General features: G+C 43.9%; 1 protein-coding gene across 1 annotated transcript; it reads left to right on the top strand.

Moving 5' to 3' along the window:
• Nucleotides 1–1,019: 1,019 nt before the first annotated feature.
• Nucleotides 1,020–11,980, top strand: LOC100698222 (CD109 antigen). The gene is made up of 32 exons (XM_005477666.4): nt 1,020–1,107; nt 1,232–1,386; nt 1,471–1,499; nt 1,587–1,820; nt 1,908–2,030; nt 2,120–2,159; nt 2,937–3,018; nt 3,107–3,197; nt 3,311–3,434; nt 3,517–3,626; nt 3,722–3,913; nt 4,162–4,263; nt 4,344–4,406; nt 4,701–4,871; nt 4,965–5,117; nt 5,603–5,669; nt 5,771–5,855; nt 5,934–6,051; nt 6,186–6,299; nt 6,496–6,714; nt 6,857–6,998; nt 7,306–7,482; nt 7,635–7,716; nt 7,824–8,055; nt 8,160–8,331; nt 8,449–8,639; nt 8,795–8,944; nt 9,031–9,096; nt 9,575–9,714; nt 10,212–10,368; nt 10,701–10,803; nt 10,883–11,980. Exons 1-32 carry the CDS (start codon nt 1,022–1,024, stop codon nt 11,068–11,070), a joined length of 4,158 nt encoding a protein of 1,385 aa, XP_005477723.3. The 5' UTR covers nt 1,020–1,021; the 3' UTR covers nt 11,071–11,980.
• The last annotated feature ends 3,696 nt before the right edge of the window (nt 11,981–15,676 follow it).

Genomic DNA, 15,676 nt, shown 5'->3' with positions numbered 1-15,676 from the left:
GCCGTGAGTCTTGTTTATTAACCCCACTGTTAGGAGTGAAAAGAATGGACACGAAAATCCATTTATGGGCTTTTGGCTCAACATTCTCAACTCTTCTGTTTTGAACTGGGAGGAGCTCATGTTTGAAATTGGCTTAACCTTGGCTTTACTGCCACCTGCTGGTGAATATAAGGTTATGCCTGCTTCTGTTTGCCTGCATCTGCTGTTATTCCTCAGTAAAAAATTTTAATTGCCACTTAGTGGCTACAGCACGGTCAGTGTTGCACCCATCATGTCAACTCATAATCACCGCGATGCTATTTTTACCTCGTATTCTTTGTCCAACCTGTATTTATGTCTATAAACTTCTAAACAAGCAATTATAAAGACAAACTCATTTGAGTTTGAAAGCGCCCGAGATCAGCGGAGAGGGAATGTTTCAGACAACTGTCGGATCAGTCTCATCACTTCCTCCAGAGACGCAACACCCACTGCCAGCCTGTCGTCTTTTGTTGTCACGAGATAATTAAAATGTCAAGCCTGTTTATTACATAGCTGAATTGTGTTAATATGGCTTTGTATTCAATTAGTAGCCCACAAAGTCCTGTAATGTAGCAAACTATTTCCTAAAACAACAGAGATTTGATTGGTGGTCTCAGTTTTCAAATAATATGGTAGTTTTGTGTCTAATACACAAGCAGTTTTCTGTTCCTTGTGACATTTAGGATTTTTTCTCCTTGTTATGGATACAATAACACCTCGGTGTTTCTCTCCGGGCTTTGGAAGTGGATTGGAATTGTCTGCACAGACAAATGATGCTGGTCTCTCCCCAGGCAAAGGTGTCAAGTGTGTGACACCCCCCCCATGCTTAATGTGTCCTGCATGTGCGTGTGATATGTTTCCTAATCTTTCTATGCATGTGAGAGCAGCCCCCTGGGGCCCTGGCAGGAGGACAGGAGGAGGAGCTTGGTCACTCAGGTACAGGTAAAGTGAAGCGTGTGCTGTCAGTTTGGGGTCAGAAGCAAACATTCGAAGCCTGAACATGAACGCGATCTGGACCCTAGCTGTAGCTGTTTGTTTGAAAGTTGTGAGTTTTGCTGTTTCTGGTTGGGCACAGGATTCATCCGGGTAAGTGGTGGAATTTGTTATGAAGGGAGTCACATTCATTTCCTGAACGAGAACGCCTGCATTCGTGAATGAATTGATGGAGCACAACCACATCAATATTGCACCTTTCTTCCCTCTGTGCTAGTGCTACGTTGTATCTGATCTCAGGTCCAGAGGTGGTGCACGCTGGCGCGCCGACTCCTCTGGCCGTCACCGTGTTCGCAGACTTCCCGGGCACGGTGACGGCTGAATTGGGACATGGCAGCACCAAAGTATCGCTGACCGAAGACTTCCAAGAAGGTGATCTGCAGTCACACGCCGATTCAAGCTTGAATTAGTTTCTTTTGACTTTCAGGAGGGTTAAAAGGTCATTCTGTTTTAAAGGTTTGACGAGTGTCCTCACGCTTCCTCCTGTGAGTATAGTTTTTATTTATGCAGTAGAGGGAAAAACAAAGTCTTTCTGACTGGGATCAGTGTTAACACTTATGTCGTCGCTCCAGATTCCTGACTCCTTAACCCAGAATTCCCTCTTAAACCTGACGGTGCGGGGCTACAAAGGAAACAGTGTCATTTTCACCAACACCACCACCCTATCCTTCAGTCCCAGGAATGTGTCCACCTTCATCCAAACGGACAGGTCACGATACCATCCAGGGGACACAGTCAAAGCCAGAGCCATGTGTGTTCAGCTGGATAACCATCCATACAAGGACAGAGTGGATCTCTCTGTACGGGTACGTTTCTATTGTCTGTGTGAAAGAACAAAGCCTTTTTTTCATTGTTCAGTGGGACCTTGACTGATATTCCTTTCTCACATGCAGGATCCCAGTGGGAATATCGTTGACAGGTGGGAGTCCACAGCCAATCTGGGAATTGTGTTGCAAGAATTCCCTTTGTCCCACACGGCTCCTCTTGGACGTTGGGTGATGGCAGCCACAGTGAATGTAGGGTGGTTGTTGTTTTCCCCTCTGCACGCTGTGATGGAATAAGAAGGAATATCGTCTCATCTGATCTCCCCTCTTCTTACATGCAGGGTGTGACTGACGAGAAGCAGTTTGTTGTGGAGCGTTACGGTAACGTGCATATCAATTTATTCCAATATAATCGTGATGGTTTATGTTCAATCGGTCAGTTTGAGGATAGACGGCACTGGTTAACCTGCCCTGCACTGTGAGGTCAACATCGGTGGTTCAGAGTGAATCATCTTGACAACAGCTGGATGGATTCCTACTAAATTTAATAGGATTTATCTAAATCTTTTCGCAATGCCTCGACTTTCCCTGTAAAACGGGAATGTCAAACTCATTTTGCACTGTGAGCCACAAACAGCCCACTGTGACCTGAAGTGGGTCGGACCACTGAAACTCTCCTTGAACTGCGCATTTAATCCCTGAGATATTTTGATATAGGAAAAACAGACATGCAGTTTCAACTACATGCTGCTGTAGTAAATGAAGGAAATCTGTCAGCCTGATTCTTTGGGCTTAAATTGATGCCCTCTTTCATATTTTCCATCCTGTCAGGTGAACTGTAGTCTCTGACGGACCGATTCTGGCCCCCGGGCTTTATGTTTGACACCCCTGCTGTAGAATCACCACATACTTCAGCTCTACATTTTCTAAATGACTTGACATAAAGTCACAGTTCCCAAATGGCAACTTCTGTTCCCTTTGGCGATCCTTTGACTCTTCCTGTCACACCACTCGCTGACGTCTTCTACTCTTTTTCTTGAATCTCAGATCAGCGTGTAATTTTCCCAGTATCCACTTCTGCAGTGCTTTGTACTTGGTATCAAAAGTAGGATTGAACTGAGATGGTAAATCTGCCAAAATGACCATCCTGTCTCGCAGAGCGCCCACGCTTTGACGTTCTGATCAAGACGCCGTCACACGTCCTTGCTGGAGATGACGTCTCAGGATCAGTGAGAGCACTGTGAGCTCATCTGGACCATTTCACAATATCACATTTTCATACATATAAGTGAAGCAAGTGTGCAGTATTAGTGTGTTTTTCCATTTAGGTACCGCGGTGGACGACCCTTACGTGGAACATTAGTTGTTTCTCTGGAGTCTGCAATGAGCAACACGACCTCTGCTATGCAAACTAAAGAGGTGAAGTTCTTGATGTCCCCGTTTCTTCAGTTTTTTATATCTTTAATCATAAACTGAAACAGGAATAGAAACTATAAGAGACACTATCCGTCATCTTTAACCTTCTCTTTCAGTTCTACGGATCCACACAGTTTTTCTTCAGCAATGACCAACTCCAGGCTCTGCGTACTTCATCAGTTAGCAGTGACGGTCGTACCACTGTGCACGTTACTGTGTCTGTTAATGACAGCACCACAGGTATGACGCATTTTAATAAACCAGCGTTGCTGCAAGTATAATAACTATAAGTTCACCAAACAACATAATATTCTTTCTTAAGGGTTTAAAGTGAACAAAACCGTGAAAGTCCACCTGATGCAGAATACATTCCAGCTCACATTCCACGATTTTCCACCCACACTAAAGCCGTCGTTACACTTCTATACAAACGTGAGTTATTATTATTATTATCATTATTATCATAAATCACAATGTCAGAGCTTTTTCGACACAGTATTAGTGCCTCCTCTGTTTGGACTTCACAGCTCAGGATCTCAAGATACGACAGAAAGCCGCTCAGCTCAGTGGATCTAAAGCACTCTGCTGTGGTTCGAATCAGTCAGATAACGTCTGTGAAAAAGGCAGAACCCACAGCTCTGACACTTCCTGTGTCTGAGGACGGGGACGTCCGCATCAGGTTTAAATTACAGGCTCAAGTTGTGATGCTCTTTATTCAGGTCAGTAATGTTATTCTCCAACACGCAAAGGTGGACTTCCAGAACAATCACAGTTCTGTACTTTTGTTGCTTGTAAGCTGAAGAGTTTCAGTAGCATAGATGATTACATTAAATTTAAGAGAAACGACTTAAATTAAAAACACGACCTCTGATGTTTTCATGTTTTCAAAAGAACAAAGAAAGATGGAGAACATCAGGTCATAAGTGCACATTTTCTTTATCTTACTGCTATAAATACTGATTTTTAGGCCGGATTTCAGTCCATTGAGGAGACTCTGAAGATTTCCAACAACTTCTCCTCTCCAAGTGATTCATATATTCAGATCGCCCCTGGCAACACATCTGCACAGGTATTATATACAAAGTCTAATATTTTTAATATATCACAACTGCATGTATCCAGAATGTAACTATATTTATTTAATTTCAGATTGGATTATCTTTGCAGATAAATGTAGAGAGCACCTTTAACCTAACGAAGCTTCACTTTGTGGTATGTTTGATTAAATACACAGTGTGTGCATTTTATTTTCTGCATCTTTTCTGCATTAAGGACAAAATGCAACATATTGTAAAGTAAAATTTATCTTATGAATCCTAAGAAAATCTTACAGTGGCCAGCATGTAAGTGTCTGAGCTCCTAACTGTAAATAATTTCCTTGGATTTTCTGTGCCTTTGTTGTGTTGAGTACTATGTGTATGTTTAAACACCGTTACAGGAAGTTGTGCACCTGTACGTGACACCTCTTTTACCCAACAATGATTTATAAATGCATGTATTTTGTAGGTGAGCTCTAAAGGTCAAGTGGTTGCTGCTGGGACCCAAAACTCCTCGTCCTTCTCTCTGACCCCAGCGCTGTCCTGGGCCCCCGCGGCCTGTGTCACCGTTTACTGCATCCTGTCTGACGGCGAGATTATCAGCGACACGGCACAAATATCCATCAGTCAAGACAGCTATGTACAGTAACTTGTTTTGTTATATTGCTCTAATGAATTCCCAACAGTAATCCTCTTCATCCTGTGTCGAACTCTGTGTTCACGCTCTCCTCAGGTGTCATTAAACTGGAGCAGTGAAAGGGCCCAGCCAGGTGAGCAGGTATCGCTGACTGTGACCGGTCTTGAATCCAGGTCTCAGCTGGCAGTCACAGTAATGGGGACACAGGATGACGCCCTGCAGCCTGATGTGAACTTTAAAGAGGAAGGGGTATGACTGCAGTAAACATGCTTGTTTCTGTGTAAATGTGGATTATGTCTGCAGACAAAAGCTTAAAATTCATCTGTGAAACGTGAGCTCCTGTGAACCTTCATCAGAAAGTCATCTGTTTTATATACCACAGGATTTCCTTCATTTTGTTCTCCCAGTCACCGCAGTCCCCTGGCACACTGTTCCCAGTTAGATACTGCATGGAAATTGAAAAAGTGATCGCTAAACCGGCTCGTCCGGATATAACATATCTGTGTGCTTTGTTAGGAGGTGACTCCTGTTTCTAAGAGCTGGTAACCTTAATGCTCTGGATGCAGGACCCGAGGCTTATGGATCGCTGCAATAGAGGAAACAAAGCGTCACCTTTTCTCACCTCCAAAGCTCTGACAGCCTGTAGAGTGTGTGTGTGTGTGTGTGTGTGTGTGTGTGTGTGTCACCCAAACAGATTCATTGTTACCATTTTTCCTCTTCCTGTCCCACCACAGGACTGTGATCTTAACATCCTGACCAATACAAGATTATACAGGAAAAACCAGCCTGGACCTAAAAATGGTAAAATGGCAATTCTTTTGTAGTTATGTACGATACTGACATGACTCCACATTTTCAGTGCTATAAATACAATCTCATCCATTTTCTGGGATTGCTTTCAGAAGGACATGCCTTAGAGGTGCACGAGTACTGGCACCACTGGATGGACGGTGCTGAAGCTTTGCTGTGGTTGGACACTAATGTTAGGTAAGGGCTGAGAGGGGAAGGTGAGTCATTTGATCCATTAGTTCACTGAATATTGCTGCTTTTTCCGGTTTCTCTCAGCGACAGGACTTGGACAAGTGAGAAAATACTCGTTCCAGATGGCATTACTTCTATGGGAGCTTTGGCACTGGTGATGTCAGAGAACCTGGGCTTGGGCTTCGCTCTTGTGCCACAAAAGGTAACAAAACACTTCACATTGCTGGTATTCATGTTTCCTTCTCTTACGAATGAGGAGGTTTACGAACTGAGATGCTGAGGAGTTATCTTCCCCGACCTTCTTAATAACTCTCGCTTATATTGTTCCACCGACAGCTGACTGTCTCCAAAGATTTTTCCTTGTCTTTGGGCGTCCCATCACTCCTCATCAGAGGAGAGCAGATTGTGTTGGAAGTGAAGATCATCAACCACTTGGAGCAGGAGATGGATGTATGTAGGACGCACTTTGTGGTACATTGTAGCTGAATAAGGCTGAGTTTAGTAAATAATCTGACATTTATCGACAGAGATCCGAGTCTCTCCTTGTCGCATGAATTATTGCTCACTTCCATCATTTCTGGCGCGGCATATTTTCCCTGTTTTTAAAGATTGTGCTTTGCTGTCATACATTTCTCTGCATATGTAGGTCATCGTGCTGCTAGCACAGAGCAAGTCCTTTGAGTTTGTTCTGACACACCGAAAGGATGCGTCTGTTATCAGTGCTCAGAAAGTCACCGTAGAGAGTCACGCCTCTGCTTCAGCTCTGTTCCCTGTGAGGCCTTTGGCTCTGGGTGAGGTGGAGATATCTGTGGATGCCGTGTCTGCAGAGGCCTCAGACAGTCTTGTTTGCAGAGTGATGGTGAAGGTATGACAAAGCAGAGAAATGTCTGAACATAGGACGGTGCCTGCAACATGATGTCGCTACAAGATGTGCTTTTGTAATTATTGAGAATGGTACAAAAAAGTTATTCCTATCATAACACTGAAATGCTTCCATGTTCCTGAAGCCCGAGGGAGTTGAACAGTACTTCTCTCAGACGCTGTTCCTGGAGATGGAACCGGAGAAACGGAGCAAATCCACAGCCCTCTCCTTCTCCTTCCCCCCAAATGTGGTGCCCGGCAGTCAGAGGGCCCGTGTGGTACTGGTTGGTAAGTCTGCTGTTTGTCCTCTTATTGTTCGTGCATGCAGTGTGTTTACTTTGAGTCAATTAGGCCTGTATCATAGCAGAAAAGCAAGCGTCGGGATTTTCCTCAGTTATAGATTTCAGGTTCGGTGCTTGTCTTGATGGTCAGCTGCAGGATAAACGTTTCGTCTTGCAGAATTTGAACGCTCGTCTGGTGAAAGAGACACTTTCTGTTCCCATTCCTGTCTCACCTTCCTGCTCAAATTGCTCAAAAACAAACATGTTGTTCATCCGTTAAATCTTTCCGTCTTCTGTCCTGCTGCTTCTTGCAGGCGACATCCTGGCTTTGTCCATCAACAACTTGGATTCACTGGTTCAGCTGCCGCTTGGATGTGGGGAACAGAACATGATCCACTTTGCTCCAAGTGTATATGTTATTCAGTACCTGGCCACTTCAAACCAGGATGATCAAGAGCTCAGGAGCAAGGCTCTAGCTTACATGATGGAAGGTTAGATGGCCGTTCATAAAGATCACTGACCTGGAGTACTAGTTGTTACAATATATAAGAAGGTCTTCTGAGTGATAATTGAGTGTTAAATTTAAGGTTCTCTGAGCGCATTAAGGGGTTTGTCACAAGCCTTTTTGCTTTTTCGCTGTAAGGTTATCAGAGACAGTTGTCCTACCAGAGCGAAGACGGTTCTTTCAGTGCTTTTGGAAACAGCGACACCTCTGGCAGCACATGGTAAGGTCACCCGTGTGGTCCATTTTCATAAATGTTTTCTCTAAAATCGTAAGTTTGCTGATGCTCCTTCTCCCCTCACCTCTCCTCTCTTCTTTCTCTGGATCCAGGCTGACAGCCTTTGTGCTGCGCTGCTTCCTCCAGGCTCAGCGCTACATGAAGATAGACCAGAATGTCCTGGACAGGGCCGTGTCTTGGCTCTTAAAACGCCAGGGGCCCCAAGGGGAGTTCAGTGAGGTGGGCAGATTGATCCACACCGAGATGCAGGGAGGGCTGGATAAGGGCCCGGTGGCGCTGACGGCTTATGTCCTTATCGCACTTTTGCAGGACGAAAACTACACAGTGAGTTAGGGGAGAAATCTATTTTTAAGCTTTCCTAGAACCTGATATTTAAATGGACAGGATGTTGGATGCTAATAATACTGTATTGGTTTCTCTGTATGAAGGAGATACACAAAGACAGTGTGTCTCTGGCCAGAAAGTACCTGGAGGACAAAGTGTCCAGTGGCGTGATCAGTAACTACAGCCTGTGTCTGACAGCTTACGCTTTAGCTTTGGTCAGCAGTCCCGTCTCTTTCACCGCACTGACTCAGCTCAGCAAGAGAGCGGACTACATCGGTGACTCAGCCTTTTTTCTACCTGAAGCTTTTATAGAAACAAAAGCAACAACATCCCATCCTTTACTTACCTGCTTATATGATGGCTGTGTCAGTTAGCCTGTGGTTATTCTCTTAGATGGAGTGATGATGTGGAGCTCGTCTGCAGGCCTGAGGCCACATAACCAGAAGCTGCCCTCAGCACAGATCGAGATGGCCTCGTATGTGCTGCTAGCTCACATCAGACGTGGCTCTCTCTTTGATGGCATTACACAAATGAAGTGGTTAAGCACGCAGAGAAACCATCTAGGAGGCTACGGAACAACACAGGTGAGACAAAACTCTTTTTCTCTTACTGATTCTCACCTGTGTACAGATATATAGCATATTTCAGCTCCGCCATGGATTCTCACATTTATTCCCACATTCTGCCCCAAAAGTTGATATTTATCCACGATGGCTACATTTTCCGTTTCCTTCCTCAGGACACAGTAGTAGCTCTCCAGGCTCTGGCTTCCTACGCAGCGTTCAGCGGTGCCAGTGCCATCAACCTCATGGTCAATGTGTCTTCTCCAGAATCTTCATCACTGTTTCAAATCAACTCCACCAACTATCGAACATATCAAAGCCAAGAGGTGCATCCATTACCTGGCGTTTGATGGTTGATATGTACAATAACTGAAATTTATTTAATCACCAATTTTCATTTCATGTTTCTCAGATTCCTGCTGAAAACGATCTGCATCTACAAATATACATAGAAGGCAGAGGCTTTGCCACATTTCAGGTGCAGTTGTACGGTTTCTCTGTTTCTGTGTATCGCTGTGGTTCCATTCCATTTCATCAATTATTTGTAAGGCACAGACCTGCTTAGAAACTGGAACTTACACATCAGGAATGTTTCCTCCATCGTGTTGAGCTCGACAGACGGTTTAACCGCCAGCGCACGAGCAGAATAAACTGCAGCAGCAGCTGTGCGCGATAGCTTCACTCAGCACAACGTTGTGCATTATAAATGCTAAATAAATGAAAATGCTGTATGCAAATGCAGCATCGTAATGGAGCCCAAGCAATTAACATCTGGGATGCAGACAGCATCTGTCTGCACTGCAGATAAAATCACTGAGAGGAGAACGGTGGTGAAAGGTTAATCTCTCGGTTGTGCTGTTAGTTTTTGTATGAGATGTGGGGGTTTTTTTTAACTGTATACTTCAGCTTTTAATCGATAATCAAACATTTGTAACTGTTTCCATGAATCACTCCAGCTGAACGTCTTTTACCACTTGGAGAGGGAAACTTTTTCAGAGAACCAACAGCAAGCCGCGGACGAGGAAGCTTTCTCATTACGCATCGATGCTGCTGATGGTGGCGACCGCAATCACATGATGTTGTCTGTATGCACAAGGTGAGCGGTTCACACATGGACAGTATGTTTCAGTGTACTTTGATTGTTTATGCCTGTATTTATCTTTATTTGGTTAACCCAGCCTGAAAGGATGGATTAGAAAGGAGTACATCAGAGGGACAGATCAGATTTGGCTCTTCTGAGTTAAAGTCAGAAAGGCACAGCTGAGATGGTTTGGACATGTGCAGAGGAGGGATAGTGGACGATGGAAGACCTCACAGAATATTCATGAATGTAGTGAAGGAGACCATGCAGAGGGTTAGTGTGACGGGGGAGATGGAGGCCGATGCTGTGGCGACCCCTAAAGGAAGCGGGTAAGAGAAGACGATTTATCTAAGGAGCTTGAAAACAAAAGTGACTCTTTAAGTTTCTTGAAGACATTTCGAGGTGAAACATCCATTACTATGAGCTGGGTGACTGAGAACCTACGCAGACAAGATTTATCAGTATTTGGTTACCATGCATGTTAAACACTCTGGAAATTTTGTGCTCTCCAGATTAAAGGACAGTCAGCTGATACCTCACACAGGTATGGTTATATTGGATGTAGCCCTGCTCAGCGGATTCACGCTCTCTCCTGAGGCTGCTGTCCAATCAGCTGTTATCAGGAAGGTGGAGACGGCACCTGAGAAAGTCATCCTGTACCTGGATTCAGTAAGTGTTTGAAGCAGATAAACAGCAATCAGTATGAAACTTTAAAACCCGCTCTATGCGTATTATTTGGGTGTGATATTAACCCCTTGTCAGGTCATCGGCATGAACACGCCCCCGTTATAATTCAAACTACATTGTAAGGAAGCAGTTTCTGTTACTTTGGAGCATCTAAAGGAAGCAGGAAACATGTTGTGTTTTGTTTCTTCAAACATTTGCCCTGCAATGTTTCACCGGCACTGATTTCATACATTAAATGAAAATGCATGTTGATAAAATAGCAGGAATCAGATGACATCACGTACGTAGTGACATTATTCTGGTGTCATTTGCAGCTCAACAAGTCAGAGGTTTGTATCAACCTTCCCCTCGTCAGAAACTACAAAGTGGCCCGCGTGCACGACGCTGTGGTGCACGTTTACGACTACTATGAGCCAAGTGAGTACGACTGTGAATACTGTAGTGTAGTTTTTAAAAAAAAAAGAAATAATGTCAATGATCATATTTTTAATTTCAGCGAGAAACGCGATGAGCACGTACAATTCACGAGTTCTGCCCGGCGTGGACGCCTGCTTCTTCTGTGGTGCAAACTGTGATCTCTGCAGGCCTGGAATCACCATCACCGTGTCCGCTCAGTCGATGGCTGCCTACAGCTTCAGCTGCCTGTTTCTCGGACTCACTGTTTTTCTATTTTTAGTCAGTTAGCTGGATGCACACGTTCATATGCACTGGATATATATATGTGTCTTTCATACAAAACTCATTTTGGCCTTGTTCTACTCAGTGGACTCTTCTTTTGTTTAGTGCTCTGTGCTCTCTGCTGTTAACAATGTCTTCTTTTTTGTAAAGATGCGAATATGAAATTACTGGTTGTGGAAACGTGTTACATTTCTTTTTATCTAACACATCTAAAACAGACACATTTCCATTTAAAGCTTCTTTAAAGCTACTATGAAAATGAACCATTAAATGAGCGAATGCTGTAGCCGATAGTCGCAAACAGAAAAATAAAGGTGATGTTTTTCCCTCATTTGCACACATGCCCTGTTGTGTCTCTGTTGGCAGAAAATGCAGACGTACTGAGCTGCCCAGAGTCATATAAATGCTAAAAAGGGATTATTGTACGGCGCTGCAGCACTCCCAGCAAGAGTCTGACTTGTAGCTTTAATGTTTTTAATCCCTGTTGATATTCAGTTTAATAACCTGCTGGAGTGAAGCAGCACTCACCTCACTGAGTTTGCAGGTACATTTAGAAATGGGAAGTAACCATGTTTGACGTTACTGATGGTATCATTAAAATAATTGTTACTGTATCTCAGACCAAAAGCATGTTTAAGTTTGCGCAACATAAACTCTCTAAACTTTCTGCTGATCTGTTTTATAGTGGCAAAAATTCACACCACTTTAACACTTACTGGATCGCATAAATCTGAAGCTGAACGTGACCTTTGACCTCACACTTGGTGACATTCTTTCTTTTAATATTGTATCACAGTTTTTTGCATGTTAATGGAAATGCACGTCTGGTTTTATGTAAAATATTTTTTGAAAGGCTCATTGGCAAACTGGTTTCCCTCCAGGGACAATAAAGCTTTTTGGTTCATAAGTAAAAGCAGACATGGAAAGCAGAACATTAGATGTTGCACAAAAAGGAAGTCGACTCACATCTGGACCTTCAGCTTTTGGCTGTGCAGCCTGTGAGAAGATCTCATAAATACTTTCCTTGCCTTAATTCCTCCCAAGCTAAAGGTAAAGCTCCTGTCGTTCCATTTTTGTGCAGCACATTACATATCCTTAGAGTGTCTGCATGCTCTTGTGCTTTTTCCACCAATGCTCACATATGTTGCTATTTTTAGTCATTATATAATCCAAACTGACTGGACTGTGGCAGCACACCAGGAGCTTACAGCAGTTTAACCTAAACTTACGTAAACCTCACCAGTTGCAATCACAATAACCTGAAAGCTGTTCCATAAAAAGCCCCAAAGCTGCAGTTGTGAATGGCAAACACTAGATGGCAGTCTTGGTATCACAATAAAGATGGTCTCAAAGTTCAGGCTGGAGCCATAAAAAGCTACATTTGTCTTGTTTCTTTAACATTTAATATTGCCAATAAAGTCGACAGTTCTCATGATACAGAGAGGTGATATTAGAAATAAATGCACCCGTGAGCATTTTAACAAAGTTACAGGATGAAATGTTGATGCATCGAAATGGAAAAGCTGCCATTTTAATAACTTCTTGTTAATACATTTTTTACTGCATGTTTTAACTGTGCCTGGGATAACTCCACACATAAAGGTCGTAGTAAATGACCCTCGCTGACCCTGCTGTGTCGTGGGTCATGCTATGAAAACAGACGATCCGTCGGGAGCGCATGCGGTGCCCATGATGTCATGCATTTACTATGCGTCAGGCCTGACGACTGCCTAATGTCCTTCACTGACAGACAGCTTAGGTTCAGCAAAGCATTCGGTTTTACATTAGCTGGGAGGAAAGAAGCACTTGGTATGGGAGAGGGCTAAGAGGATTTATAGCTTTAGGAGAATTTCACCACACCTGGTTGTGAGCAGAAGCAGAAGATTAAAAAGTACACCTTTCCCCCTGAAATCCCTCCTGTCTGCTTTCCATATTTTGGTCTTATCATACCCAGGTCAACATCGAGCCCCAGACTCATAAATCAGATGATGGCATTCGTGATGATTCCTTCCCTCAGTGTGGCTGCACAGAGGTATAACGCTGGCTACGCGCCAAGGAGATGCAGATGGGTTAAACTCAGTGAAGGAGATGGTTATTTATGAGCCCCATCTCCTGATGGGAGCTAATGCAGCTGCTGCTGGACAGAAGCTCAGTTTACTTCAGATCAGCCACAGATTTTTTTGCATATGAATCTTGTTTAACTGAAATCTGCCCCTTGATGAAATTGATCAAACTCTCCCATCAAAGTGGAAAAGTTAGATGACAGGGATACACATATTTAAGTGCAGTAACCATGTTGCTTTGTATACTCAGCAGCGGTTGTTATATGATATACTATAATATTATAATGATAAATTACACGATAACCGCTGCTTTTGTGACCGCAGTTATTCACTTTGGGATGGCGCGGTTAGGAATCGCATCTGGTGAGTTTGATGCTTTAATCCGGCGCAAGTTTTATTTCAAAAACAGACAGATAATTGCTCCCCGTGGCCCAGCTCCAGATGACATCAGTAGGAAACAATTGCCATCCAAACAAACAACGGCATCATATGGAAAATCGCTGCTGTGGGTGTTGTGACAGAAATCCGCGGTGGAAGCAACAACAAAGATGAATGGAAGCTTGGTGTCCCTGGTGATGCTACCTCAGTGATTCCCCCTGTCTGCGCGGAGAGGAGGATGCTGCGTTTGTTTGGCAAGGCATGCTTCATTCACCAGAGCAAGTCATGGAAAATCCCTCGGAGCTTTCTTCCCACCCGTAGCGAGTGAATATTTACACAACCACCACGCGACCCCGAACAATCCGGCTCAGACAGACAAATCCATGCAAGAGCGTGCAGGAGAGGTGGGGGGATCCCGGGCAGCAGAGCAGAGGTCCACTTAGTCAGCCTGCCCGTGGCCTAATCTGATCATACCATCATGATATGATCCTCGCAGGTAAAGATGATATCAGACATCAGAGGAGTCTGGTTCATACTTTGTCACCACCAAAGATTATGTTTGGCTACTCGCTCATGTGAATCATTGTCTGTTGATGTTTGTGTCTGCAATTCACTCTTATTTGTACAAGTATGAGCTGCTACAAGCCCAGTGAAACCACAAACTATTGCCCAAATCTGGGGCTGTGGATGTCGTGGCCATGCATGCCTGGGCATTCTGCAACTCTAATAAAAATTTCTTAATAAAAACAAATCTTGAAGCAATTGAGCGGAGGGTAGAAAGATCAAAAAATGTTTCAAATATGTGCACAATGACAAAAGATAATCAGTTCCATTCTTTTATTGTATCTTTAATCAGACACAGAAACAATTCTCAGTGAGCTTCTCATTTGATGACAGTGGGGAGAAAAACATTCCTAAAAGAGAGAAACTTCCAGCAGAACCAAACAGGGAAGGAAACCATCTGTCTGGTCTGGTTGGGGTGAAGAGAAAGTGGAGATAGAAAAGATAAGCAGTGAGAAACAACAGACAGACCAGGCAGATTAGAGCCAGAGCTGCGTTACTCGCACCAGGAAAAAGGAGACAGAGTTAATGACTGCTGCCTCGTGAATAAGCAGACTTTAAGTGTCTCTGGACATCCAGAGGAATGAAAGGTAGGAGTGTTGAGTGTTAGCTGGACTGAAAGGCCGAAGTGATGGGATGCTTAAACAAACGGGATCAGGAAGGGTGAAAAAACACAATGATGCTGAAACTGTGACTAAGGTGTGAAAAAAGTGGGTCGATTTTGGAACCACTGATTTACATTTCTTTACTCTGACTGTGGGAAAATAACCTCTTCAGCTGGGTTCCAGACCTTTCAATATCAAATTATGCTACAAAAGTAGTATGTGTTCTTATTGTGGTGAAAGGGCATCACTGGGAAACGCTTAAACAAGACTAGCTTCTGGATTATGAGTTATTGATTCAGTCTGGCTCACAATGACTTCTTGACTCATCGCCTCTGCTCTCCGGACTTCTGTTAATTCTTTGCGTGTGAGCTAAAGAGGCATTATGAGAGGACAAATGATTCAAATTAAAAGTCAGACATAACTTAACCAGTCATGCAGACATGCAAGTGAGGCAAACCCAAACTGCAGATGCTGGTGTGACCTCAGGCTCTTGAGTTTTCAACTCAGTTTTCACCAGGGTCGGTTTAGCTACCCTGAATTCAACTGTCGCACATTTCCTCAAACTCTCTGCCCAATTAGAGTAATCAGAAGCAGATGGATTCAGGTTTCCACCACGGCTCCTGTGTGTGCGTGGGCTAGTGCCTTTGTATTCTCTGTGGACGTGAAGGAGAGCCGGACAGAAGTAGTCAAAGCAGTATGTGTATGTAAAAGCCCCTAGAAAGCAGCACCGTGTTTGTACAAACATATCGAACTGACACGGGTTATTTATGTGTCTAACCCACAGAAAGAGCGGGAGTTCCTGCAGTCTGATGAGGAACCAAACACTGTCTGACTGAGCCGTCTGAAGCTGCGTGATAAACTGCTGTGATTACTTCACACGGAGGACACACACATGCACACCGGCCGTGCATCCCTCAGCTAAACATGTGTGCACACATGCACATGTTCCTGCAGTAGCAGGGATCATGGGACCGACGAACGGCGCGAGCTGAGAAAACCCCACTC

The sequence above is a fragment of the Oreochromis niloticus genome, linkage group LG19 (assembly GCF_001858045.2).
Source record: "Oreochromis niloticus isolate F11D_XX linkage group LG19, O_niloticus_UMD_NMBU, whole genome shotgun sequence".
Taxonomy (NCBI): domain Eukaryota; kingdom Metazoa; phylum Chordata; class Actinopteri; order Cichliformes; family Cichlidae; genus Oreochromis; species Oreochromis niloticus.
The sequence above is the reverse complement of the archived record's forward strand: the minus strand, read 5'-3'. Positions and strand labels throughout refer to the sequence as shown.

Coding starts and splice junctions, on each gene's coding strand:
- LOC100698222 (XM_005477666.4), top strand. CDS start 1,022: ATGAACGCGATCTGGACCCTAGCTGTAGCTGTTTGTTTGAAAGTTGTG. Junction 2,160..2,936: donor GTTTGTTGTGGAGCGTTACG/GTAACGTGCATA, acceptor CCTGTCTCGCAG/AGCGCCCACGCTTTGACGTT. Junction 6,052..6,185: donor TCGCTCTTGTGCCACAAAAG/GTAACAAAACAC, acceptor TTCCACCGACAG/CTGACTGTCTCCAAAGATTT.